General features: G+C 41.6%; 1 protein-coding gene across 5 annotated transcripts; it reads left to right on the top strand.

Moving 5' to 3' along the window:
• The first annotated feature begins 24 nt into the window (after positions 1-24).
• On the top strand, positions 25-22,384 carry LOC124147112. Of its 5 annotated transcripts, none has more exons than XM_046517743.2 (3): positions 25-178; positions 13,916-14,129; positions 20,536-22,384. In XM_046517743.2, exons 2-3 carry the CDS (start codon positions 13,921-13,923, stop codon positions 20,723-20,725), a joined length of 399 nt encoding a protein of 132 aa, XP_046373699.2. In that variant the 5' UTR covers positions 25-178; positions 13,916-13,920; the 3' UTR covers positions 20,726-22,384. The 5 variants fall into 5 exon arrangements, with proteins under 5 accessions (XP_046373699.2, XP_046373698.2, XP_046373701.2 ...); XM_046517742.2 differs by lacking the exon at positions 25-178 and adding an exon at positions 5,954-6,034; XM_046517745.2 differs by lacking the exon at positions 25-178 and adding an exon at positions 9,793-9,859.
• The last annotated feature ends 5,603 nt before the right edge of the window (positions 22,385-27,987 follow it).

Below are 27,987 nucleotides of genomic sequence, written 5' to 3'. Positions count from 1 at the left end.
TATTTACAAAATCAAATGGTAACGGTGTTGATTTATTAATCGATATTGAATATAAAGTACTAAGAGTGAACCTACCTATCCCCGCTTGAGGCAAGTGGATTATTCCTGACTCAAAATTTGGCGGTAAATAATAATACTAAGGCTGGTGTTTGTTGTTGCTGTTACAAGTAATAATCTGGTAGGTTCACATTTTATTTATAATGTGTGCTGGTTTTCGTACATTCGCCTGCAAAAGTCAAATAATCGAAAATAAATTCTATTTCACTTTTACCACGATCATGATCTGATTATTATTTATTAGATCCAAACTCGACATCAAGTCCGTGTCCCAGATAGGCACATCAAAGCTGTACTTGTGCGCCGTCAGTGGTGTGCCCTGCTGATATATGATGGTCCAACGGCTGCAACCACAAACGGTGGTAAGCCAGTGGCCCACCCGTGGCAAGCAACTACACCATAACCCCATGGGGACCCTGGGTAGAATGTGACTCCAAACTCCATTGGTGGTCATAAGAAGCGATCGAATTGGGCTACCCATGAAAATCCTGATTAGAATAGATGTTCAGCAACTCATGCTTGTCGGATAGGATGGCCAGGTTTGGTAACTTGGTTGATACATGTCACCACATACCAATTCCGTAGATTGATGCTCATGATGTCAATCACTAATGGGCGATCTATTTCAATTGATCTTCCCGTCACTAACTCGCTAGGTGCGCTGATCCGCACATCTTCCTGGGCCAAGAGAGTTAACTGACTATAAAAGTCCATTTTCCACCCTTGCCGAACTAGGCTGGTATTATGGAGTTACATTTTGGCTGGACTAACGAGTCTGTGTATAGTCCAATCAAATTTGCGAAACCGAAATCAAAATCCGGTTTGTAAACTGTCATGAAGATTTCGGTCGATTGCAGGATTTGGACAGCATGTGCACCTCAACTCGTCAGATATTTTCCAAATCTTTTCATATTGTTAATCAAGGTGCTCATGTGATTTGATGCATTTCGTGATGTAAGACCCGTTTTATCACAATATAGATCTTGATTATCGATCAGATTGTTTTGACAGGGCGCCTCCATTTTGTGTGAAGCAAATGCAAGTGATACGAGAGGTGGAATTTGATTGGTCCATAGGAAGCAGTGATTTTGACACAAAAGGCTGTATACAGGTCAATGACTTGGACCTAAAAAATGTAATAAGTTAATGGCAAAAGTCAAAAAGTCAAATAAACAAAGATGGCAGATGCAGTAAAATTTCAACGTTACATCACTCCTTTAAATAAAAATCGGGCATAGATTCAGTGGGAAAACATTGTGATGGGTTTCCGGATGCTGAAGAAACATTCATTGTTTTTTCGCTCATGACATGAACAACTGTAAAACATCTCATTCACTTATAACGGACAACTTTATGATAAAAACACACCATCATCTGAGTATTTACAATTTCTGTTTGACGCCAGACCTCTCGATATAGTGCAAGTATTTGTGATAGAGAACGTATGTCCGAAAAACCTGTGATCCGACAATAGTAGTATTGTGTCATGAATAAGAATAAAGGCATACATGATGCTGAAAGCTCTGATCGAAAACAGGACAATATGTGTACTTTACATTCTCTCGATTGACTCAAAACTTCATGAGAGCATTTCATTGGTCATCAAAATCCATACCGTAAGTAGGAATAATCCTTACTATTTACTTTTTAATCATGAAATTATGACATGTGTGACCCCTTGCTTGGCATTTCTATCGGTCAAAAGTCCGACAAATTCAACAAACCATCAGCCAAATTAAAATTTTATCGGTCTATACTGGTGACCGACGGATATCTGAAACTCTATGCAGAGGTTGAAAATTATGGAAAATGTTACTTGACCAAGTGCAAGTATGACCAACAATCCTTCTTGCATTATTTCAAAATGTACTTGCCCAAAATCAAGCTAATAAATTCAGTGAAACATTTCTGTTTCAGAACTGATATACACCTCCATGGAGGTAATATGCAATAACAGAATGCAGTAATACAGTATTTGTATAACTTCTGCATTGTCTGTTCGTTGTTATTTTGTACCACTTTCATGACAGTGCTGTATGTAGGACCAGACAGCAGCGACGTCACATCACTGCAGCCGCATGTACTCCCTGTACTTCTACATAGAGCAGGGGCGGTCGGGTAGCCTAGTGGTTAAGGCGTTGGATCGTCACGCCAAAGACCCGGGTTTGATTCCCGACATGGGTACAATGTGTGAAGCCCATTTCTGGTGTCCCCCGCCGTGATATTGCTGGAATATTGCTAAAAGCGGTGTAAAACCATACTCACTCACTCACACACTCACTCTACATAGAGCATCCTTCTCATATGACACACACTCCAAATGTACATCTGAAATGTTGTCCTTTTCAAATACTCATTTATGAAATTTGAACATCCATCAATAAAAGTTCTTTTTCGATTGCGAGCTTATATATTTGGATACTTCAAAAGACGTATTCAATAAAACATTTCATCAAAGCATGACCTGACAAAGCTAGATCATCCTCGCATTATAAATGTCTAGAAATGTAGTCAACTGTCCGTATTCCATTTTCTAGAAGTGTGTGCCGTATATGGAAGGGTTGCTATGATTTATCAGTGAAACAAGACTGGTCCTTTTCGTTGTCCTGCCTGACATCGACGTATATTAATCTCATTGGCTGACTGGTGTAGCTGTATGCATATTAGATTGCTTGTCTAGGACATTAGCAACATATTATCTAATCAAAAATAACTACATGTGGAGATTGCACATTTTTTTACACCACATAAGTTTACAGAACATACTCTTCTCGCATGTGATTGGATGAACTTGAAGGTCAAGGTCACTCTTTATTTCGGCATAAAAAAGGCTTGTTTACAAGATAACTTGAGTATTAACAATTAGTATTGGCGAAACTTTGAATACATGATCTCCAGGCCGTCCATAACTGAGATTGAAGGTCAAGGTCATTAAACCGGAAGTGCTTATCATTTTGTCATTAGGATAGCATAGGACTTTCGATTTTTGATGTACTGCATTGACCATGTATTTTCCCAAATCAATAGTGATGTTATTAAAGCAGAAGTGCTTATAACTTTGCTATTTGGGTAGCTGGAGGTGTGGCACTTTCTCTTTCAAAGTTGTACTGCATTGGGCATGTGTGAGGTCAACAGTCACCTTAAGTGGTCAAGTCAAATGGTTCATGTTAATGTTTCTGGACCCGTGAAGATCAGGGGTAGAATAGGTCTTTATAAACTGAAACTTACAGGAAACGGCGACTGTGCTTGTCGTAAGATCGGGTGGTCAGGCTTGCTGAGTTGGTTGATACATGTCATTGTATCCCAATTGCGTGGATCAATGCTAATGATGTCAATCACTGGATTGTCTAGTCCAGACTTGATTATTTACAGACCGCTGTCATATAGCTGGAATATTGCTGAGTGCTGCATTAAACAACCAAAGAAGCAAAACAAACAAACATGTTTCTGATGGGAAAGTTTTTGTTGCATTCAGGAAATGATGGCGATGGGTCTGCTTCTTTTTTTGCATGTAATGGAAACAACTGTCTTGTTTTGTGATAATTTCTTGTATCAGTAAATGTGGGTCAGGTGATTGAACACACTAGCAGAAACAGTCGTGGATCCTTCACTTGAAGGCTTAAAGCTATTAATCAACTGTCCACTGTGCCTGTTAGTTGCTGGTAGTGGAATGATTCTCAACATGAGTGTCCCTGCCTCAGTCTGTTTCACACCCACTGATAACCTCAATCCATTTTAATTTTCTCTGCTTCTAAATATACACTCACCTGTCTGTTATGCCTCCTTGCTTATAAAGCTGAATTCAACTATTTCACTCATTCATGAGGCCTCTTGGAGGTTTTGTTTCTGAGGTGGCTCAGTTGTTAGTATTTGTGAAGTTTGTTTTCAGTAGTGACTGTTATTTGTTGATGTTTCTGAGCAAGGTTTTGAGAGAGACAATGGCATTCAGACATTTTCACGATATTTATCATCTCTTAATAAAAATATATTCTTCTTTAACATAACCAATTTTGAATAAGATGATCTGAAGGAGATTTTGGAATAAAATCAGGCACTGGCCCAGATAATTAACTGATCTGAAACCCTGTTGTATATGGGTCTCTGTTTGATAGCTACAGACCGCCTCCGTGGTGTAGTGGTAGAACGTCTGCCCGGATAGCGGAAGGTCTGGGGTTTGATCCCTGGGCCGCATCATACCAAAAGACGTTAAAAGATGGTACTTGTTGTTACCCTGTCTGGCGCTCGGCATTAAGGGGCTAAAACAAGGACTGGTCGGCTCGGAGTCAGTATACTGTGTCTGAGTGGGGTATTCATGTTAAACTGCGGCATGGTATCTCAGTGAGCTAGCACTATAAATCGGCATCAATCCGAACTAGTACAAGCAGCCACACAAACACACACGTACATGCATGTCGCTATATAAGTGCAATAATCTTGGATGTGATGTTAAACCCCTTTTCACCTCACCTCACCTTGACAGCTATAACATTTCACTGATGGCGGTGCAGGTGTCACGACTTGGGGATTTACCATGACTTAGAAAAGTGGGGGTCCAGGGAACCCCCGATGATTAGTGTTGAGGGTCCTTGCCGGCAATATGAGGGTAAAGTAATGAAATGATGTATGTAGTTAACTGTACTTTAATATAATTGCCCGGAATGAATCAATGATCATGTGGACAGTGCTCATGTTTGATGGATGAAAATTAAACCATTACTGCTCTTGATTTGCTGAAGGTAAAATGTATATTGTTGTGCATCCAGTATAATCCTTTTTTGCGGCCATTCTCTTCATTTGTGAGTACTGGACGAGTGGACACACATGTGTGAGTTGCGTAAGGCCTGCCACTGAGTATATCGAGAGTGTATCAAGGTACATATCGTATTCTTGCATATGTCCCTACCTGAGAGCTGAATAACATCTTGAGTGGTTCCTCATTGTGTTGCCATGGTACCCCATGGACATGGAAAAGGTGCGTCACAATTTTTGTGTAAACTTAAGAAATTTACGCTTTACAATACACAGTATGAGTGTCCTTGTCGGGGTAGATTTAACAACAAATTTGTAGATAGCAGGGCTTGCTCCTTTTGGAAGTTACTGGTCTTTCTTCAAACTTCCTGGCACCTAAATTGTTGAGACAGCAAAGTTGCTGAACCTGTGGTCACGTAGCCACCTAGCCGGGCTCTGAAAACTTTAGAACTAGTCTCACCTGAAACGTCTTTTACTGCACTCTGAGATTAAATCTTGGCCTCCATTTGCCTCATTTCGTGGTGATTTATGAGCAAATGTGGATGTTGCTATACACATTACAAAATGGCGGCAGGTTGTCATTGTACGGAGCTGGTCAACATCTATCTTTCTTTTAGTGAATCATTCAAAAGACACGCACGCATGCACGCACACACGCGCACAAGCATGCACGCGCACACACACACGCACGCACAATATTTTCTCATTGAAATTACATGATTCACAAGTAGTGTCCAATTTAATAAAATTAAACAAACATGGTGAAGGGATGAAATTTTGTTGACTGGCCATCGACTTTACATTTCAGCAAGCCCTTTGTAATTTTAACTGGCCACAGGCCAACAGTTAAATCAACCCCTGCTTCTGTTGATTCACATTCTTATTCTGTGTCTTTTTTTGTCTTTTTCAAATTTACTTTCTTTTTAGTGTTAACTTAACACCTATCAAAAACGAAATACTACCTGCTAAATCTGTTTGCATTTTCATGAGCATGAATCAACCAGTAGTGGTTGATAGCATGTGGTAGATCCAGGAATGGGATTTGAACTCCCCCTTGCGAAAATAACATGAAGACTGGTCTACTGCTCCCACCCTCACCTTAAGTGTTTGAACTAATCTTGCAACCCTCTTGGGGCCCCTTGTGAAGGATGTGTTGGCTGAGTGTAGACCTGCCTGGTCCCAGCCTTGTGTATAGCACTGCATGTTCAGGCTCTCACAATGATACCTGGTAAGTTGCTCTATCCTTATTGTGGAGGGGAGAATGCTTTACAGTAACACTTTGTGTTTGTTTATGTGCATCGTCCATCCAGCTGGATGCAGACACCTCAGTCTTCACCGAGCATGTGGTGTGTTTATTGATGGTTGAGGGGATGTTTTGATGATGGTACAGATCCTCTTAATCTTGGTACTTTACTCGGAATGTTAAACAAAGATGGTCAGTATGGATGAAAATAAAGAAAACATTTACTTGATAATGAATAGATATTACAATCAAGTGTTCATAGAATCATTTTATGGTTCAAGTATGAAAACAATTTGTCGAGATTTTTTCTTTCCAGGGCAAAGATATTTCCTGTTTTGTTTTTAGTTATTTTTGAGAAATTCTTCGTCAAGAATTTGTATAAAGCTAAGAAAAATTCATCATAGTGTTTTATGTTTTTGCAAGTATGATACTGTATTAGGAAAACAGTTTTATTGTAGGGAAATTTGATTTTTGGCTCAGTGTATGTCTGTCTGAAGTATTTAGAATTTATGTTTCTATATTTGCATCTGAGCTTTGATTATTTTTGAACATGTCTGTGAACTTATGTTTATTTGAAACATTTTGAAGCATCCTCTTGAAATTTGATCCTGTTAAAGTGTATGTCAGTTTACTGATTAGTGTTCAAAATCAACAAAAGTCCACTGGTCAAAGACAATTTAAGTTCATGAAGTACCAGTGACATTTCCTTGTGGACTAGTACTTTTACCATTAGGTAGTTGGTGGCAACTCTGTAGGATGTTTTTTTCAGACCTTAGAAGTAGGAACCAGTCCTGTTGTCCTTGCCAAAATGCCCAATAGTTAAGGTATCATAAGGGCTAGTGGAAAATTGCCATTTAAAAGGGTTTCGCTGCATGTTTTTATTATATTAAGGACTAGTGGACTAAAACTGTTAGTTCCTATCACTGAATTGGTGTGGTGGCCATGGATATTGGTGAAGTAAATTAACAATGATTGAAGAGATGTTGACAGTTTGAACTTACCCCTAATAGTATACATGTATGCACAATGTGGATAAATGTTCGTAAGTTGGTGTGTTCGACAACTCAGTTTTCTTTCATCCAATTGGCAATACACTTTTGCTCTTCCACTGAGATATAAATTGGTAGAGTTGGGGTCTGGAATTACCTAATAAATATTCTCTTGTCACCTATTAACAAATGGTAATGAATTGGGTTATTGTAACCATTGATCTGAATAAGACAAAATAACCACTTGAGGAAGTTTCCAGCCTGATCGACCAATCTTTATTTTAGAACCAAGTAATTGGAAGTGTGACATTTATGTATTTGGCCTGATGCACTGAATGTTCCAACACAGAACATGACGCTGATGGGTTGCAGACTCCAGGTTGGGGGAGAGTGTTTGTGAAGCTGTAGCAAGCACCTGCTTGTGTTGTGATGTCCATGCTACAGCAAGTCTCACATACCTTCCGTGATGTTATCTCCCTCAGACTGCCTCGTGTGATGCCACTGTTAGAGGTAGCATTGGGAAATGGCTTACTTCATTCATGTGAGATCTCTGCGATCACTTCCAGATGGCACTGGTGACTAGAGGTGTATTGTATCGGCAGTCCATCTGTCTGTTTATTCATCTGCCTTCAGTGCCTTGACCTTATACCTTGTACTTTCTCTTAGAAAGCTGATACAGAAATTTGATGAAACTTCTGCTTAGCCATAAAGGTACCAATCAGCTTCAATTGAAAGGTCGCGTACCAGTGAGTCATTAGTGCTTCATGATTACGAAAGTCCCAAGCTACAAATTGGGGGTCATGTTATCTTTAGGTAGAAACTTACGGGAACAATATCCTGCAACCTTTCTGTATACAAATCTAACACGGAGGCAAACAAATTCAGAGTGCGTCTAATGGGAATTGTGTGTGCATATTTAGGAATGAATGATGCCGTGTCATAATTTGGTGTCTATTCATATTAATTTCCGTTATAATCATTTAAAAAATACAGAACAGTTGAATGATATGTTTCAGTTGGGGAACTCCATATCTGTTTTTATCTAAAGTCCTCTGAGCATGTGTAATCTTACATCCCTTGTGGGAGAGTACTGTATCAATTTCTAGCTTGGGACTTTTTTTTATATGGAACACTTACAATTAAAGGGTCCCCTTGACCCCCAAAATATATAATCCAGACATAACTGAGAATCTATGTTTAGGCCTACTATAATTATATAGTACTGATTACACTTTTACATAAGCCTTTTACATTTTCAAATTATTTTCCAAATTTTCTTTCCAACTGATAGTTTGTTTGGATGTTTGTTACTATGAACTGATTCAAGTTTAATCAACACATCAAAATTGAAATTTCACTGTATATAGTAACCAAGTTTGTTGGAACTTGATTGGAAGTCAAATCTTGCTGCCAGTGACCATATCTGAAAATAAAAAAAACATGAATCATTCATCGTAACATCTTCTAAGAAGCCACATGACCAATGTAATGAAACGTGCTTGATGCCACTGGTGGTGACACCTGAATTTGTTCAAGAGGTTTGCTTCTGATGGTGCCATGGTAGCTCTATTGAATACCTTTTCTTTATTGCTACTGCGCAGCCATATCTGCTCAAATTAGATTGAAAAAGGTATTTATGGCCATTTCTCTAGTTTTAGAGGAAACATGATGTGCACAGCATGTTGGGGCTTTATGCAAAGTATGCACACTGGTTGTTATGTTTAGAACTCCTTATTAGCAAAAGATGATTTGACGTCAGTTCCTGTAGATATAAAAAGTAATACAAACAATAATAACTCCACGGACTTCTGTTCCAATCAAAACCAAGTCTGTACACAACGGTATGAAAACAGGGACACAACCCCTCCCACTCTATTATCAGCCAATTAGGAAACCGTTGCTCGCTAGTGGACGTATCCTATTCAGTTTATGGATGAATTAATGTAAAAATAATTGTTTGGTTAGCCAATCAAATGACATGGAATCACTTGCAATGTATTTGTGAAACACATGAAACCCAAACCCGCATGGTTTGCAGAATGGAGAGAAAAAAACACCTATGACTCATTTGGATAAATATTTATCGAAGAAACTAAGTATTCGAGGAATGAGATATTTATCTCGTTCATGTTGAAAGCAATGATTCCAAAATTCAGATATGACAAAGATCAAGAAATGTATTGAAAGTTGGTCTGGAACAACACTCACTCACTCACTCACTCACTCACTCAGTAATGAGGCCCGTGGTCTGGAACAACACTCACTCACTCACTCAGTAATGAGGCCTGTGGCTTGGAACAACACTCACTCACTCACTCAGTAATGAGGCCTGTGGCTTGGAACAACACTCACTCACTCAGTAATGAGGCCTGTGGCTTGGAACAGCCCTCTATCAGTCAGTAATGAGGCCCATGGTCTGGAACAACACTCACTCACTCACTCACTCATGAAGCCCATGGTCTGGAACAACACTCACTCACTCACTCACTCACTCACTCACTCACTCACTCATGAGGCCCATGGCCGGAATCAACACTCACTCCCTGGTTGCCTGCTCAAGATCTATACCCTGCGGTGCTCATGCCATCATTTCATCTTTTCTATAATTAGAGCAGTTCCTCTCCTAATTTGTCAGCCGAAAGTCTTGCAACATCAAACAGGTCAGGTCTTGCAACATCATATTCATGTCTGTGCTTGTTCAGTTTCTCGTGTATATAAATCGGGGCATATCAGCTCGCATTGAGACATGTTCCTCCTGTTGGCTGTGAGGTGTCCTCGTCTGGCGTGCTCCTGTATCTCCATTCCTCCAGGTGGTAGTCAGGTAGGGGGACACAGCGAAGGCTACAGTGTCACATGTGTTATCACCGTGTACACACCTTGACCAGTAGCTAGGCTGTGTCAAGTGGTGCTTGTATAGTGTATAGATGACCAGGACATCCTCACAGTAAGAGGTGCCTGGAGTCACAGGTATTGTATGCTGCTATACCGCCTAGAAGATCAGAAAGGATTGTTGATTGGCTTGTGTTAGGAAAACTGGTTCAAAGATAATGTATGGTTGAGGAGGCAGTTGTTGGACTGATTTTTAAAAGCTAAACGTTTATTGGAAGAAGGTAGGTAAGTGGTACAATTGAAGTTTTTTACCTGTGAAGAATGGTGCAGAATAGGTCTTCAGCAACCCATGCTTGTTCAACATCAAAGATTTATGAGATACTTTATTTGCCGGTCCATAGGGATTGGCAGTCATATGAATTACCGGTCCAAGCCCAATTTTACTTGTAAAAACTGGTATTTACCGGTAAACGGGAACACTGGTTCTAAGTTAAGGAGAGGAAGAATAGGTTCCCTGTACCTGGTGTTTTACGCAGGAGCTATCTAGGATAAGACAGTGGATGTTTACAGTATGTGACATCATGGATACTTGTGAGGGACTGTTTGTTACCAGATACTGGGGAGTGTTGCTCTTGCTGTCAACCACTGGTCTGTCTGGTTCAGACCACTATGATGGGTGATTTGACTAGAATATTTCCAAAACATTGAACAAGACACTAACACAAGCCTCATGTGAAAATTACGGCTCATATTTCCCCTATTTTGTCATTGCTTTGCCAAGCCTGCGACTTTAGCCACTAGTACGAAAGCCAGAGCGTCGTAAAATTTCTGCCATTAAATTCAGATTTTTCAAGTTTAGAAACTGGGACTGAAATACACAGACAGTAATGCTCAATTTGTGTTTGGATGCAGACCTTAAAGGTTTTGACGCAGACTATTTATCTTGGGAACATTAGATCTACTGGCCATTAGTGCAGTCAGAGAACTGGCATTAAGAAATTCTGACAAGACAGCTACAACAGATACGGTATGAGTGTGGCCTATTGACTGGACCACTTTAAATAACGGGGGCACGGATGGTACAGTCTAAATCGCTACAATTCACTCTGCAGAGTTGTGTCCCTTGCATTATTTACACCCTACGACTGACAGATGTACCAAACAAACATGTGCAGTCGTTGAAGTAGTTAGTTACTTTGAATGGGCCAAGCTATATCAGTCCTTGGGAGGCAGAATTTGACAGACATGGTCAATGAAATCTTTTATAACACAACACATTTCTCTGCTTCTTTAAATCTATTTTCCTCCTGATGCTGAATTCATAAAGCTGGCTAGATCAATCTAGATTGGTTTTTTTACATAAAATACATACATTCTAGTCGTGGTACAGGACTAGAGGCAGAATGTACACATCATTAATTATTGTTGTGAATCAAACAATTTGGAAAGGTTTCAGTGCACAATAGGGCTGTTACGATTCACTCGCGTATTCGGTAAATCGAACCGTATCCATTCATGAATTGAATTCGTTATTCGTTGCCATTAGAATCGAATATTTATGAATATGCAAGTATGTGCATTTACATACCCTGTACCTAAAAATATCCATAAGAACATATTATATGCATAGATTTCTTTAATGACAACACTCTTACAATATTTAATTTAACAGTAGTGTGGTTACTGGTCATTGTCGCCTTTGAGCAGATACTACTAACTGGATAAGTGCAGTATATAAATGTATAATATATTTATAATTAACAAACCATGTCAAAACACTTATGTTGTTAATGTTTCTCTGAATATAACAAATAATACATCAACTGCTGACTTGCTATTGTATTCGTGAATTAATATTCATATTCGTTACCCTATATTCGTGATACGAATCGTATTCACCTCATAGTGTATTCGTTGCAGCCCTAGTGCACAATATGCTTTGAATTCTGTGACAATGTTTTATTTATCTGATAGATGTAGATCCTCCCATTTACCTTGTTATCACCTACTGATGATGTAAGGGGATATGTGGAGGAGATGTTGCTGTACCATACCATGTGGTAGTCAGTGTTGTTGGAGTGCCTCCCCAACTGACGTGTGAACACCTGCACTCATGAAGTTGTTGTGAGGGAACACGATGCTGTGGATGATATTCTGAGCAGGTGCAAAATTATCTTGAGTGCTGAACATCTTGAAAAAGCATTAAACTTAAATTTATAGACTTGTGCCATTATCATATGTTTATGAACGCAACTTCGTTCAATGTACCATGTGATGAAATTGCAGAGCTGCAGATAAGCTGTGTATTTGCGTAATATACGCATTAAATGATCTGAAATACACAGACAAATCCTAGCATATCAAATACGCAACAAACACATATAAATATGCTATTGAAATAAAATTAATGCATATATAACAATTATTAGATAAAACGATTGCATATATTACTGTTAGATAAAATCGTTGTGTGTCAGCCGTTCACCAAATTCACTTACCAACAGTTACATTCGGCAAAGCTTCTGCAACAGCCCTACTGATAGATGCCAATTGATAAACACATTGTGCCTAGTCAATGTACATGTTGTATCTTAATTAGGCGCTGATTGGTCATTAAAACAATGGCACCTTTCTTACAATGCTAGGTTTTGTAAACAAAAATGGCTTCCTGGAGAGGGAGCCGCAAGCAGACGGAGATGTGTATACTACAATTCACATAGTTTTAAATGATTTACAGGGATTGTTCAAAACATGTTTTAAGTTAAATACCCAAATGTGAAGAAAAGGGTGGGTAAAATTTTTTTGAATACCCTCTAAAACTTGTGGATATCTGATCAAAATTAGACCCGCAGGCCTCAAAGTTTAATTTTTTAACAAGTTCCTTTTTCCAGTTAGCCACTTGTAAAATCAACAAGACAAGCAAAAATGTTAGGTAGCCAAAAACATTTAAAATTATCTTTTATTAAATAACTATTATAATATGTATACAAGTCCATTGCTTTCCATTGCGACCGTGAAAACACGATCAAGAAAATGGCGTTGCAAATGTCAATCAAATTATTTACGTTTGTGTCTACGTATGTGAAGCAATAGAATTTAGTTGCCACAAGATATTTTTCAAGGTAGCCATTTGGCGACCTCTTAATTTTAGTCAGTAGGCAAATTAAAAATTTAGGTCGCATTGGCGACGGTTTTAGTCACAACTTTGAGGCCTGGACACCTGGGTAAAATACCCAGATAACCAAAAGCTTATCTATAGCTCTGAAATTGTGCTTTATGCTTTTGATATATGTTTAATTTTTAATTCTTGGGCATTTCATGGAAAAAGGCGTCTTAATTCACTTTGACTTGATCTGTTTCAGGAACATATCTGAACATGTCAATATTTCTTCATGATATTTCCACCAAGCAGGGAGGAAATGTCATCTGATGACTACTGTTTGTGAGGTGTGATTACCTTTAAATGATTCAGGAATACCAGGCAATATTTACTCTTTACTTTTTCCCTATCTGGCAACATGGTCAAGTTTTATTTTCATCAATAGAAGAGTCTAACTGCCTATGTGGCAGAGCTTGTTGATGTATTGTTATCATGGAACCAGCCTCATTGTCATTGAGTATTGGGGCCGGTGGGGTAGCCTGGTGGTAAAAGTGTTTGCTCGTCACGCCGAAGACCTGGGTTCTATTTCCAACATGGGTACAATGTGTGAAGCCCATTTCTGGTGTCCCCAGCCGTGATATTGCTGGAATATTGATAAAAGCGGTGTAAAACCATACTCACCCACTCACTGACTATAGTCTCAGACCAAATGTTCTTTACACATGCACTTTTGCATTTTCCCAAAAAGAAAAACATAGATTTTCAACATGGTTGATAAAAGCAGGATTATTATTACTAGACTGAACAGAATTTTACTAGACTAGGGCTTCAGTCACATACTCTATTGTTTTTAACATTCATTGATGTTCACACTCACATAATACCCACCTCCTTCTCATATAGATTGTTGATAAATTGTTGTTAAAGTAGTGATTGTGTTCTTTTCAGACAAGATGGTTTGGGGTGCAATCGTGGGTTTCCTGAGCAGCCAGGTCCTGGGAGCGCTGTGGTACGCTCCCTTCCTGTTTGGGGGTCCGTGGATGAAGGCAACCTTCCCGGGGAAGTCGCCCCAGCAGATAGCACAGAACGGCTTCGCCATCGCCTACACCTTCACGCTGGTTTCTACAGCAACGTTGGCGCTGCTCCTTCAGTTCATTCTCATGTAAGTCCAGCAGAACCCTCTGTATTCCACGACAGTGCAGTGAAGTCCAGCAGAACCTCTGTATTCCACGACAGTGAAGTGAAGTCCAGCAGAACCCTCTGTATTCCATGACAGTGCAGTAAAGTCCAGCAGAACCCTCTGTATTCCACGACAGTGCAGTAAAGTCCAGCAGAACCCCCTGTATTCCCTGACAGTGCAGTGAAGTCCAGCAGAACCCCCTGTATTCCCTGACAGTTCAGTAAAGTCCAGCAGAACCCCCTGTATTTCCTGACAGTTCAGTAAAGTCCAGCAGAACCCCTGTATTTCCTGACAGTGTAGTAAAGACCAGCAGAACCCTCTGTATTCCACGACAGTGTAGTAAAGTCCAGCAGAACCCCCTGTATTCCCTGACAGTGCAGTGAAGTCCAGCAGAACCCCCTGTATTCCCTGACAGTTCAGTAAAGTCCAGCAGAACCCCCTGTATTTCCTGACAGTTCAGTAAAGTCCAGCAGAACCCCTGTATTTCCTGACAGTGTAGTAAAGACCAGCAGAACCCTCTGTATTCCACGACAGTGTAGTAAAGTCCAGCAGAACCCTCTGTATTCCACGACAGTGTAGTAAAGTCCAGCAGAACCCTCTGTATTCCACGACAGTGTAGTAAAGTCCAGCAGAGCCCCCTGTAATCCCTGACAGTGTAGTAAAGTCCAGCAGAAACCCCTGTATTCCCTGACAGTGTAGTAAAGTCCAGAGACCCTCTGTATTCCACGACAGTGCAGTAAAGTCCAGCAGAACCCTCTGTATTCCCTGACAGTGCAGTCAAGTCTAGCAGAACCCTCTGTATTCCACGACAGTGAAGTGAAGTCCAGCAGAACCCCCTGTATTTCCTGACAGTGTAGTAAAGTCCAGCAGAGCCCCCTGTATTCCACGACAGTGTAGTAAACTCCAGCAGAAACCCCAGTATTCCCTGACAGTGTAGTAAAGTCCAGAGACCCTCTGTATTCCCTGACAGTGCAGTAAAGTCCAGCAGAACCCTCTGTATTCCATGACAGTGCAGTAAAGTCCAGCAGAACCCTCTGTATTCCATGACGGTGTAGTAAAGTCCAGCAGAAACCCCTGTATTCCCTGACAGTGTAGTAAAGTCCAGAGACCCTCTGTATTCCCTGACAGTGCAGTAAAGTCCAGCAGAACCCTCTGTATTCCATGACAGTGCAGTAAAGTCTAGCAGAACCCTCTGTATTCCACGACAGTGCAGTAAAGTCCAGCAGAACCCCCTGTATTCCCTGACAGTGTAGTTAAGTCCAGCAGAACCCTCTGTATTCCATGACAGTGCAGTAAAGTCCAGCAAAGCCCCATGTATTCCCTGACAGTGTAGTAAAGTCTAGCAGAACCCTCTGTATTCCACAACAGTGCAGTGAAGTCCAGCCGAACCCCTTGTATTTCCTGACAGTGCAGTAAAGTCCAGCAGAGCCCCCTGTATTCCACGACAGTGTAGTAAAGTCCAGCAGAAACCCCTGTATTCCCTGACAGTGCAGTAAAGTCCAGCAGAACCCTCTGTTTTGCATGACAGTGCAGTAAAGTCCAGCAGAGCCCCCTGTATTCCACGACAGTGTAGTAAAGTCCATCAAAGCCCCCTGTATTACACGACAGTGTAGTAAAGTCCAGCAGAAACCCCTGTATTCCCTGACAGTGCAGTAAAGTCCAGCAGAACCCTCTGTTTTGCATGACAGTGCAGTAAAGTCCAGCAGAGCCCCCTGTATTCCACGACAGTGTAGTAAAGTCCATCAAAGCCCCCTGTATTACACGACAGTGTAGTAAAGTCCAGCAGAACCCTCTGTATTCCAGGACAGTGTAGTAAAGTCCAGCAGAACCCTCTGTATTCCACGGCAGTGTAGTAAAGTCCAGCAGAACCCTCTGTATTCCATGACAGTGCAGTAAAGTCCAGCAAAGCCCCATGTATTCCCTGACAGTGTAGTAAAGTCTAGCAGAACCCTCTGTATTCAACGACAGTGCAGTGAAGTCCAGCCGAACCCCTTGTATTTCCTGACAGTGCAGTAAAGTCCAGCAGAGCCCCCTGTATTCCACGACAGTGTAGTAAAGTCCAGCAGAAACCCCTGTATTCCCTGACAGTGCAGTAAAGTCCAGCAGAACCCTCTGTTTTGCATGACAGTGCAGTAAAGTCCAGCAGAGCCCCCTGTATTCCACGACAGTGTAGTAAAGTCCATCAAAGCCCCCTGTATTACACGACAGTGTAGTAAAGTCCAGCAGAACCCTCTGTATTCCAGGACAGTGTAGTAAAGTCCAGCAGAACCCTCTGTATTCCATGACAGTGTAGTAAAGTCCAGCAGAACCCTCTGTATTCCACGACAGTGTAGTAAAGTCCAGCAGAGCCCCCTGTAATCCCTGACAGTGTAGTAAAGTCCAGCAGAAACCCCTGTATTCCCTGACAGTGTAGTAAAGTCCAGAGACCCTCTGTATTCCATGACAGTGCAGTAAAGTCCAGCAAAACCCTCTGTATTCCCTGACAGTGCAGTCAAGTCTAGCAGAACCCTCTGTATTCCACGACAGTGAAGTGAAGTCCAGCAGAACCCCCTGTATTTCCTGACAGTGCAGTAAAGTCCAGCAGAGCCCCCTGTATTCCACAACAGTGTAGTAAAGTCAAGCAGAACCCCCTGTATTCCCTGACAGTGCAGTAAAGTCCAGCAGAGCCCCCTGTATTCCACGACAGTGTAGTAAAGTCCAGCAGAAACCCCAGTATTCCCTGACAGTGCAGTGAAGTCCAGCAGAACCCTCTGTTTTCCATGACAGTGCAGTAAAGTCCAGCAGAACCCTCTGTATTCCATGACGGTGGAGTAAAGTCCAGCAGAAACCCCTGTATTCCCTGACAGTGTAGTAAAGTCCAGAGACCCTCTGTATTCCCTGACAGTGCAGTAAAGTCCAGCAGAACCCTCTGTATTCCACGACAGTGCAGTAAAGTCTAGCAGAACCCTCTGTATTCCACGACAGTGCAGTGAAGTCCAGCAGAACCCCTTGTATTTCCTGACAGTGCAGTAAAGTCCAGCAGAGCCCCCTGTATTCCACGACAGTGTAGTAAAGTCCAGCAGAAACCCCTGTATTCCCTGACAGTGCAGTAAAGTCCAGCAGAGCCCCCTGTATTCCACGACAGTGTAGTAAAGTCCAGCAGAACCCCCTGTATTCCCTGACAGTGCAGTGAAGTCTAACAGAACCCTCTGTATTCCACGACAGTGCAGTGAAGTCCAGCCGAACCCCTTGTATTTCCTGACAGTGCAGTAAAGTCCAGCAGAGCCCCCTGTATTCCACGACAGTGTAGTAAAGTCCAGCAGAAACCCCTGTATTCCCTGACAGTGCAGTAAAGTCCAGCAGAACCCTCTGTTTTGCATGACAGTGCAGTAAAGTCCAGCAGAGCCCCCTGTATTCCACGACAGTGTAGTAAAGTCCATCAAAGCCCCCTGTATTACACGACAGTGTAGTAAAGTCCAGCAGAACCCTCTGTATTCCACGACAGTGTAGTAAAGTCCAGCAGAACCCTCTGTATTCCACGACAGTGTAGTAAAGTCCAGCAGAACCCTCTGTATTCCACGACAGTGTAGTAAAGTCCAGCAGAGCCCCCTGTAATCCCTGACAGTGTAGTAAAGTCCAGCAGAAACCCCTGTATTCCCTGACAGTGTAGTAAAGTCCAGAGACCCTCTGTATTCCACGACAGTACAGTAAAGTCCAGCAGAACCCTCTGTATTCCCTGACAGTGCAGTCAAGTCTAGCAGAACCCTCTGTATTCCACGACAGTGAAGTGAAGTCCAGCAGAACCCCCTGTATTTCCTGACAGTGTAGTAAAGTCAAGCAGAACCCCCTGTATTCCCTGACAGTGCAGTAAAGTCCAGCAGAGCCCCCTGTATTCCACGACAGTGTAGTAAAGTCCAGCAGAAACCCCAGTATTCCCTGACAGTGCAGTGAAGTCCAGCAGAACCCTCTGTTTTCCATGACAGTGCAGTAAAGTCCAGCAGATCCCTCTGTATTCAATGACAGTGTAGTAAAGTCCAGCAGAAACCCCTGTATTCCCTGACAGTGTAGTAAAGTCCAGAGATCCTCTGTATTCCCTGACAGTGCAGTAAAGTCCAGCAGAACCCTCTGTATTCCATGACAGTGCAGTAAAGTCTAGCAGAACCCTTGTATTCCACGACAGTGCATTGAAGTCCAGCAGAACCCCTTGTATTTCCTGACAGTGCAGTAAAGTCCAGCAGAGCCCCCTGTATTCCACGACAGTGTAGTAAAGTCCAGCAGAAACCCCTGTATTCCACGACAGTGCAGTAAAGTCCAGCAGAGCCCCCTGTATTCCACGACAGTGTAGTAAAGTCCAGTAGAAACCCCTGTATTCCCTGACAGTGCAGTAAAGTCCAGCAGAGCCCCCTGTATTCCACGACAGTGTAGTAAAGTCCAGCAGAAACCCCTGTATTCCCTGACAGTTCAGTAAAGTCCATCAAAGCCCCCTGTATTACACGACAGTGTAGTAAAGTCCAGCAGAACCCTCTGTATTCCACGACAGTGTAGTAAAGTCCAGCAGAACCCTCTGTATTCCACGACAGTGTAGTAAAGTCCAGCAGAACCCTCTGTATTCCACGACAGTGTAGTAAAGTCCAGCAGAGCCCCCTGTAATCCCTGACAGTGTAGTAAAGTCCAGCAGAAACCCCTGTATTCCCTGACAGTGTAGTAAAGTCCAGAGACCCTCTGTATTCCACGACAGTGCAGTAAAGTCCAGCAGAACCCTCTGTATTCCCTGACAGTGCAGTCAAGTCTAGCAGAACCCTCTGTATTCCACGACAGTGAAGTGAAGTCCAGCAGAACCCCCTGTATTTCCTGACAGTGCAGTAAAGTCCAGCAGAGCCCCCTGTATTCCACGACAGTGTAGTAAAGTCGAGCAGAACCCCCTGTATTCCCTGACAGTGCAGTAAAGTCCAGCAGAGCCCCCTGTATTCCACGACAGTGTAGTAAAGTCCAGCAGAAACCCCAGTATTCCCTGACAGTGCAGTGAAGTCCAGCAGAACCCTCTGTTTTCCATGACAGTGCAGTGAAGTCCAGCAGAACCCTCTGTTTTCCATGACAGTGCAGTAAAGTCCAGCAGAACCCTCTGTTTTCCATGACAGTGCAGTAAAGTCCAGCGAAAACCCCTGTATTCCCTGACAGTGTAGTAAAGTCCAGAGACCCTCTGTATTCCCTGACAGTGCAGTAAAGTCCAGCAGAACCCTCTGTATTCCATGACAGTGCAGTAAAGTCCAGCAGAGCCCCCTGTATTCCACGACAGTGTAGTAAAGTCCAGCAGAAACCCCTGTATTCCCTGACAGTGCAGTAAAGTCCAGCAGAGCCCCCTGTATTCCACGACAGTGTAGTAAAGTCCAGCAGAAACCCCTGTATTCCCTGACAGTGCAGTGAAGTCCAGCAGAACCCTCTGTTTTCCATGACAGTGCAGTAAAGTCCAGAGACCCTCTGTATTCCCTGACAGTGTAGTAAAGTCCAGCAGAACCATCTGTATTCCATGACAGTGCAGTAAAGTCCAGCAGAGCCCCCTGTATTCCACGACAGTGTAGTAAAGTCCAGCAGAAACCCCTGTATTCCCTGACAGTGCAGTAAAGTCCAGCAGAGCCCCCTGTATTCCACGACAGTGTAGTAAAGTCCAGCAGAAACCCCTGTATTCCCTGACAGTGCAGTGAAGTCCAGCAGAACCCTCTGTATTCCATGACAGTGCAGTAAAGTCCAGCAGAACCCTCTGTATTCCATGACAGTGCAGTAAAGTCCAGCAAAGCCCCTTGTATTCCACGACAGTGTAGTAAAGTCCAGCAGAACCCTCTGTATTCCACGACAGTGCAGTAAAGTCCAGCAGAACCCCTCTGTATTCCACGACAGTGTAGTAAAGTCCAGCAGAACCCTCTGTATTCCACGACAGTGTAGTAAAGTCCAGCAGAGCCCCCTGTAATCCACGACAGTGTAGTAAAGTCCAGCAGAAACCCCTGTATTCCCTGACAGTGTAGTAAAGTCCAGAGATTCTCTGTGTCCCTTGGGCATGCCAGAAACCTCTGATCATAGATTTTGAATCCCGGTTAGTCCTGATTATGTTTCTAGGTCTGCCAACACTATCCTTGCTTGTGTGTTTTACCAAAGTAGTAAACATATGTTCCTAGCATGTTAAGCTGACTAGCGCGGATATAACTAGAATACTGTTCAGAGTGGTGTTAAACCCAACACACTTCCACTAAACATATGAACTCTTCTTTCCTTATTTGACTGAACATTATTTTAGTAGATTCACACTTTGAACTAGTGGCTAAAAGTTACGAATACAACATAAAAATGCAATGAAGAGAAAGTGTCGAAGATATATTTGGGAACATATATTTTTGATTCCATCATTTGTCCACAGCACATTCCTGAAGGTGACGTCGGTCCAGGTTGCCGTGAAGACCGGCCTTGGCCTTGGCGCTCTGATGACCCTGGCCAATATCTCGCACCTCTGCTTTGCCAGGCGGTCCCTGCTCGCCTTCGTCATTGACCATGCTTATGATGCTCTGTGCTTTGCCATCACCAGTGCAGCCATTGTCTACTTTCAGTAGTCGGAGATGGGTTTCTGGGGCTCTATTGCAGAATTCATCTAATGGTGCCTTTGAAAAAAAATCGAAAGAGGTATGATATTGGCAGATCAGATGTACCCAGTTCTATTTTACCTTTCATTGTCAACTTTATTAGATATCATCATACTCTCTGACCATCATTGTCATCAAGTCAGCTGTATGTGTTGGGCAGGTATTCTCTACTGTTACTTTGACCGACCTTGACCTTGACTGCTGAGTCCCATGTTAGACCTATACAGGTAAACAGACCTCAGTTTTGTTTTTGGTTTGCTTTATATGTAGAATATAACTTGTCAGTACTGTAGTGTTGTACCCTTTGACGTATTGATGAATGTTGAATCACTTTTATAGTAAGCAACTCTTCAGTGTCTTTTATCTACAGATTTTCAAACATAGAAAGTTTGTTTTTATCATAGAGCTTTAAAACATTATCTGTTGTATTTGTCTTGAGATTTTTCATGACATGTAGTTTTTATGGAATTATTGCTGTTATGTTATGGTGATTGAGGCATAAAGTTTTATGCAATCTTCTTGAATGCCAATATCAGGGAAGTCCACTTGTTATTATTAATAGAGACATTATTAATATGTCGCCCTTACTATAATATGTATATTGAGATACACAAGGAAAATGCAGACAGACCCACATAAGGGAAATATTTTCTAATCTTAGTCATACTTTAAATAGCATAATCTGTATGTTAAAAACAACATTTTTTACAGAAAGATATTGAACCAACCTCAGGCAAACAAATACTATTTACATTAAAGATAACTTATTTGGAATATAAAAAAAAATACTTGTGTTTTTTTGTCAACCTTACTGACCCATTGTTTCACTTGCAACCCAAATGTCATTATTGCCGCTGGAAGCAGTTGTCAAGAAACCCATATTTATCATTTCGAAAAAAATAGAAGTTTCCTTGTATCATCAATCTCTTTACAAGTCATTCACTGTAAAACCTTTTCTCATATCATTATTTCATTATTTCATGTATCCATGTTTTGCTACAATTAATAATAGCTACATGATAGAGGTATAGTCATGCTGTTAGTCAGGTTTGGGCTGGATGTTAATCACAACTGGTGTATGAAAGTTCTCAGGGAAGCAATCTGTAATCACATAACCCATTGACTTGGTAGCTCGCTTCAACAAAATATCATGAAAATACGAGTGAGAAAATTTTCTTATTTTGGAGGTTCTTATGGCATGTTTGATATTTGCTGCCCAGAAGTTGTCAGAAATTGGATATTTTGAAAATGTATCCATCCTGGCTTTGTTATTCACCATTGACTAATCTGGTTCCAGTTGACCAGTGGCCATGCTGTTCAGTGTTGACCACTGACTAGAATGGTTTTACTGCATCGTACAAAAGAAACATCCACATGAAGATCATCTATCTTGGGTTATAGACTAGAACTAGTTTGTTCTTGTAGAAAATTATTTTAATATTTTGTTAAGTTTGTTTTCTGAGTAATAGATATAGGGAATTCACTGTTTTCAAATTAAATTAATGATTTGAAAATATTGAGGCTCAAACTGTTTTACTGTTGATTGTTTATCAAGTTTGTAATGCCAACATTTTATATCCATGTACTGTCTGTAATTCAAATAGCAATAAACTTTCTTACAAAATGTCACACTTGGTTGTACTGTCACTGATTGATATAGTGCTGCGTGTCCATTCCCAAATTGAAACGATATTGTAATCCAGAAATCAACAATAGAATACACAGCCATATACCGGTAACAAGAGGGCAATATGAACCGAGTAAGATGAGCAATTTAGCAATTTAGTCCAGCGTTTTGACCAAGGAGTCCTTGTACCGGAGGTTCATAGATCAATACTCTGCTTTTAGTCAGAGGTTTGTTCTGGATTGTTGCTAACAGCATTAAACAACATTCACTCACTGATATAGCACCTATGATATCTGGGTCAGAAAGGTCTTCAGCAACTCATACTTGCAGTAAAAGGTGACTACGCTCTGGTGGTCAGACTTGCTGACTTGGTTGATGCATGTCAATGTATCCCAATTGCATGGATAGAAGCTCATGATGTCAATCACCGGATTGTCTGGTCTCGTATATTTACAGCCCAGGATAAACAACAATCAAACACACACTGATATAGGACTGAGGGGTGGCCCAGTGGTTGAGATGGTGGCTTGGATTCAGAGTGGGGCTCATTCTTCCCCTCCTGGAATGTCCCAGGAACATTGCTAAAAGTGAAATAATTGCTCTTCTACTATCATATTAATACACATCTATGAAGAGAAATTACAACACAAAGAGGCGGTCGGGTAGCCTAGTGGTTAAAGCGTTCGCTCATCACGCCGAAGACCCAGGTTCGATTCCCGACATGGGTACAATGTGTGAAGCCCATTTCTGGTGTCCCCAGCAGTGATATTGCTGGAATATTGCTAAAAGCAGTGTAAAACCATACTCTCTCACTCTCTCACAACACAAAGAAAACATACTTAGTAATTGTAGGCTTTTAACAAGTATGTACAAAAGAAGCTAAAGAACACCTGACTTTTTAAAAACACAGCCTTCCAATTGTAGGTGTTCTTTACTTGTTTTGGGTTGTATATATATCATGGTTTTGTGGTTTTGTGGTGTACTCATATTTCTCACCATTTCCCCCGAGGGACGACATATTTTATGACACTTCATTTAATATTTGCTTGGTAGCATGGTTTCGTCGAAAATGCTGGTCATAAGTTATATGTGACAAAATTCTAGATGGAAGGCGCGACACCTTTCACCAGACACTTGTTAAAGGGGTGTTCACCAGACACTTGTTAAAGGGGTGTGTGGTTATCATTATATGCCCAACTAGGTGTCTATTCGTCTTCTGGGGGCACGGGTGGCCCAGTTGTCTAAGGCGCCGCGATTCGTTGTGCAGAGTTGCGTCCCTTGGGCACGCCAGAAGCTTATGATTGTGGGTTCTAATCCCGGTTCGCCCCGATTATGTTTCTAGGTTTGTCAGCACCATACCTGTGCTCGTGGGTTTCACCGAAGTGGTAAACGTCTGAGACCTGCATTACTTTGGGCTTTCCTCCCATATTAAGCTGACACGCCGCGATATAACTGGAATACTGTTAAAAGCAGCGTTAAACCCAACTCACTCACTTACTATTCGTCTTCTTGTTCACGAGGTGACCCAGCTTGTACTGTGGGAATAGTTCCTCAGTATGGTCAACAGAGACAGAACATGATTTCTCGTGACAAACCAAGGTAGTACGATTAATATCTACTTTCACTGGAAGTATGGCGGATACAAACGGAAATGTCGTCTGTTGTGGTTAGATTGTTTTGACTCCCACACTGCAGCAGGAAAATGTAGGAAGTTTGTCTCCGAGCAATATCCATTATCCCAGATATATTTGGAAACAATACTATAATTTATGCAGATAACGTCTGACCTATGTAATTAATTAGAAAATAAATGCTTACTTGCTTTCAGCAAGACGTGGTTTAGAAATGTGAGCTTATTGTTTGTTTGTGTGAAGTTTGAATGAGCCTGCCGCTTGAAGTCCTCAAAGTAGTGGTCGTGCTAAGTTAATCTACAACGAAATCCAGTAGGATACACAGGACTTAACGTTGTCATATATAGGTAGGTAAAAATTAATGTGCAAAATGATAAAAATATGGCGGATAATTGCATTTTCTCGTGGTGTGACTTTGTTGGGCAGTGAGAACTATCGTCTCATGGTCTACCATAGTGTCATTTTGAGGCAGACTGAAAGTATTATTTCAGTGAGATATCGACCAGACATGCATTTTCAGATTTATATAGTATTGCATCACTTAATGTATGATGGCTATCTTGTATTTCTCATTTACGTCTCAGAACACAATACAGAGATGTATGTGCCCGCACATGTCCAGACTGAAGATGGAAAACCGCAGCTAGCATATTTATTAATATACTCGTAAAAAAAAGAAACGCAAAGCCAGATGTGTGTGAGGTAGGAAATACATTTATACGAGGAACCGTACAAGGTATTGAGCCAAAATGTTGTGGAATGAACACTTGGTGATTGTAGTCATCTCAGTTATCGGTACATTGAAAAAAGGCCAAGGTGAAGGTCAGCAAGCATCAATAACGCGTATGTCCCCCGTTCGAATCCGTTGCGGCCTGACATCTCCTGTCCATGGAAGAGACGGGTATGCGAATCACATATGGGGAATGGTAGCCCACTTGGCCTGCAACGCAAAAGCCAACTGCTACAACGTCTGGGGCTGTGGTCAACGTCGGCGTAGCCGTCTATCCAATTCATCCCACAGGTCCTTTATCGGGTTCAAATCCGGGGATCTGGAGGGCCAGGGGAGAACAGCAACGTTGTTGTTGTGTAGACAGGCTCTTGTGATCCGTGTTGTATGCGGTCGAGCGTTGTCCTGCTGGAATAGGCCGTTGCCGTTGGCTGCAACTGGAAGGACGTGTGATAGGAGAACATCGTTGATGTATCGTTGAGCCGTAAGATTGCCCTGGATATGGACCAAACCTGTCCTGCCATAATCAGAGATATCCGCCCACATCATAACGCTACCCCAATCAAACCTGTCCACTTCCTGTACGCAGTTTCCGGCGTAACGTTCTCCCCGACGTCTGTAGATCCGTGCTCTTCCATCCCCTCGACGGAGGAGAAATCTTAATTCTTCGCTGAACCAGACATCTCTCCATCGCAGTTGAGGCCATATGCCCTGTGTTGACGACACCAATGCAGTCGTTGTTGACAGTGATGTCGACTCAGTATGACGCGTCGAACAGGACGTCTTGTTCGTAGACCTGCTGCTCTTAAACGGTTTCGTACGTTTCACTATTTTGTGGTGTGATAAGTGTGGCATATGTGATTTACATAACTTCCTGTTTTGATTTATACATGTCATCGTATCCCAATTGCGTGGATCGATGCTCATGATGTCAATCACTTGATTGTCTGGTCCAGACTCGATTATTTACAGACCGCCGTCATATAGCTGCATTACTGCTGAGTGCGGCGTTAAACAACAAACCAAATCCTGTTTTGAATTATGCATAATCAGTTTGCATACGACCTACTTTTGGTCATGGGACATCGTCCTAACAAATGGGTTCTTTTCTTACCAATTTCGTATGGAGGTTGGGGGAATTCCTCTTCAAAAACATTCCAGAAACTATTATGAAAAAAATATTGACGTGTTTACTTTCGAGTAGCTGTGACATACCGTAGCGAGTCCTGTATTCGATCAAGCGATGTAATATTGTGCTTAGATTTGCATAAGTACATAGTAAACAGGGAGTGTGGTTTCGAGATTTACCGGTACCGCGATAATATCGAGCATGAGTCAGACTTTTTCATGATATGTGTGACCCGTGGAAATCCGAGCAGATAATAGGTCTTCAGCAACCCATGCTTGCCGTAAGAGGCGACGATGCTTGTCGTAAGAGGTGACTAACGGGATCGGGTGGTCAGCCTCGCTGACTTGGTTGATGCATGTCATCGTATCCCAATAGCGTGGATCGACGCTCTAGATATCAATCACTGGATTGTCTGGTCCAGATTCGATTATTCACAAATCGCCGTCATATAGTTGGAATATTGCTGAGTGAGGCGTTCAACAACAAACAAACAAAACCATCATATGTGTACATACGAAGTAAATAAATAATTATGAAAATATTCCTAACTGAATTATTACACTAAACATGTTTGTCTTAGTCGGGCATAATGATCAAATGGAGTAAAACTCTATGATAAGAGTAATTGTTAGATAGATGTAAACAAATTTGGAAAAGAAACCACATATTTGCCTCAGACATGTATAGTGATATTTGTACATACGAAATGCATAAATGATTATGAACATATTTTTTAAAACATTGCTTTCTGTAAATTGTTACACTAAACACGTTTGTGTTAGTCGGGCTAAATAATCAAACGGAGTCAAACTGTTGACCCAGTTCCAGTGTTGCGAGGTGTGAGCACTTTTGTACCGCGTGAATAATTGACGTATCAGTCTACAGGAGTAAACATACAGTATGCTAAGCATAAGGGAGGTAACTCTCATAGAGAAGTAGGATTCATAAAAACTACACATTCACAACGTTGTGGGTTTCAATCTCCACTGATCTAGTTAATTGTAAAAGAGTATTACAACAATGTAAATATGACTTTGAAAATATATATTATGAAAAAATATTAATAACTTTACCACTATAGATATACAAAAGATTGTTTATGCTTTTCCGTCCAGCCATCGTGTCACTGTCATAATTGTTCGTTCAGTTCTAGACAATGCAACATATGTTGCTGACATATAATGTGCCAACAAAAAGGTTTTTATCCCATTCGATTCAGTAAAATTTTAAACCTTAATTATCTATACCTCTATGATTGTATCAATTTAATACCTCTCGTTCCTGGAAAACAATAACCCATGTTCCAGGAAGTCATTGTTGTGAAAACATATTACTAGTTTTCTTCTCATGATATGTTTGTTTTTTATTTGTATTTAAGCTCATATGTGTCATGTTCTCATTCCTGATACTGAAGGTACTACATGCAAATTACAGTTTGTGTCACTTTCTGGGTTACATATGTGCGCTTGTTGACAGTATAGGTACTTGCATCAATATGTAGGCTTTACAAACTCTCTTCGCGCCGTATTGATCCTCTGGATCTAAGTTATCTTGTGTCTATAGTTTGTAATTAAGGACAGTGCCATGTCCAATCTGATATATGGTTGCGCTTCCTTGTCAATCAACCCATGGTTACCCAACCCTTAATATTTCATTAAGCACCATGTTCTGGATGTTCCGCTCGGAAGAAACTCCCCCAGGATTGCCTGGAAACGCCACTCATCGTTATGCGTGTGTACGACGTTAGAGGAGGTATTCCTGTTTATGTTGCGGAACGGCGATGCCGATGTGTTGTGCTTTAACCCCCACCCAAGAGCAAATTCCCTCGAGACAGCACGGTTTCAAATCCAAGACGCTGCGTATTATTGAAGGCATGCCGTTGTTCAGGACAGGGGTGGACGTATCGGGATATGTATGTTTGAGATCTGCACACAAGTGACACGAGTCCACATTACACTAGAGGGGCATCATTTTAACCATCGACCCGTGCAGTTTTCGGGGTAGAATTGGTCTTCAGCACCCCATGCTTGCCGTAAAAGGCAACTATGCTTGTCGTAAAAGGCGACTAACGGGATCGGGTGGTCAGGCTCGCTGACTTGGTTGATGCATGTCATCGTA

The sequence above is a fragment of the Haliotis rufescens genome, unplaced genomic scaffold (genome assembly GCF_023055435.1).
Source record: "Haliotis rufescens isolate VD_foot unplaced genomic scaffold, xgHalRufe1.0.p SCAF_1, whole genome shotgun sequence".
Taxonomy (NCBI): Eukaryota; Metazoa; Mollusca; class Gastropoda; order Lepetellida; family Haliotidae; genus Haliotis; species Haliotis rufescens.
The sequence above is the reverse complement of the archived record's forward strand: the minus strand, read 5'-3'. Positions and strand labels throughout refer to the sequence as shown.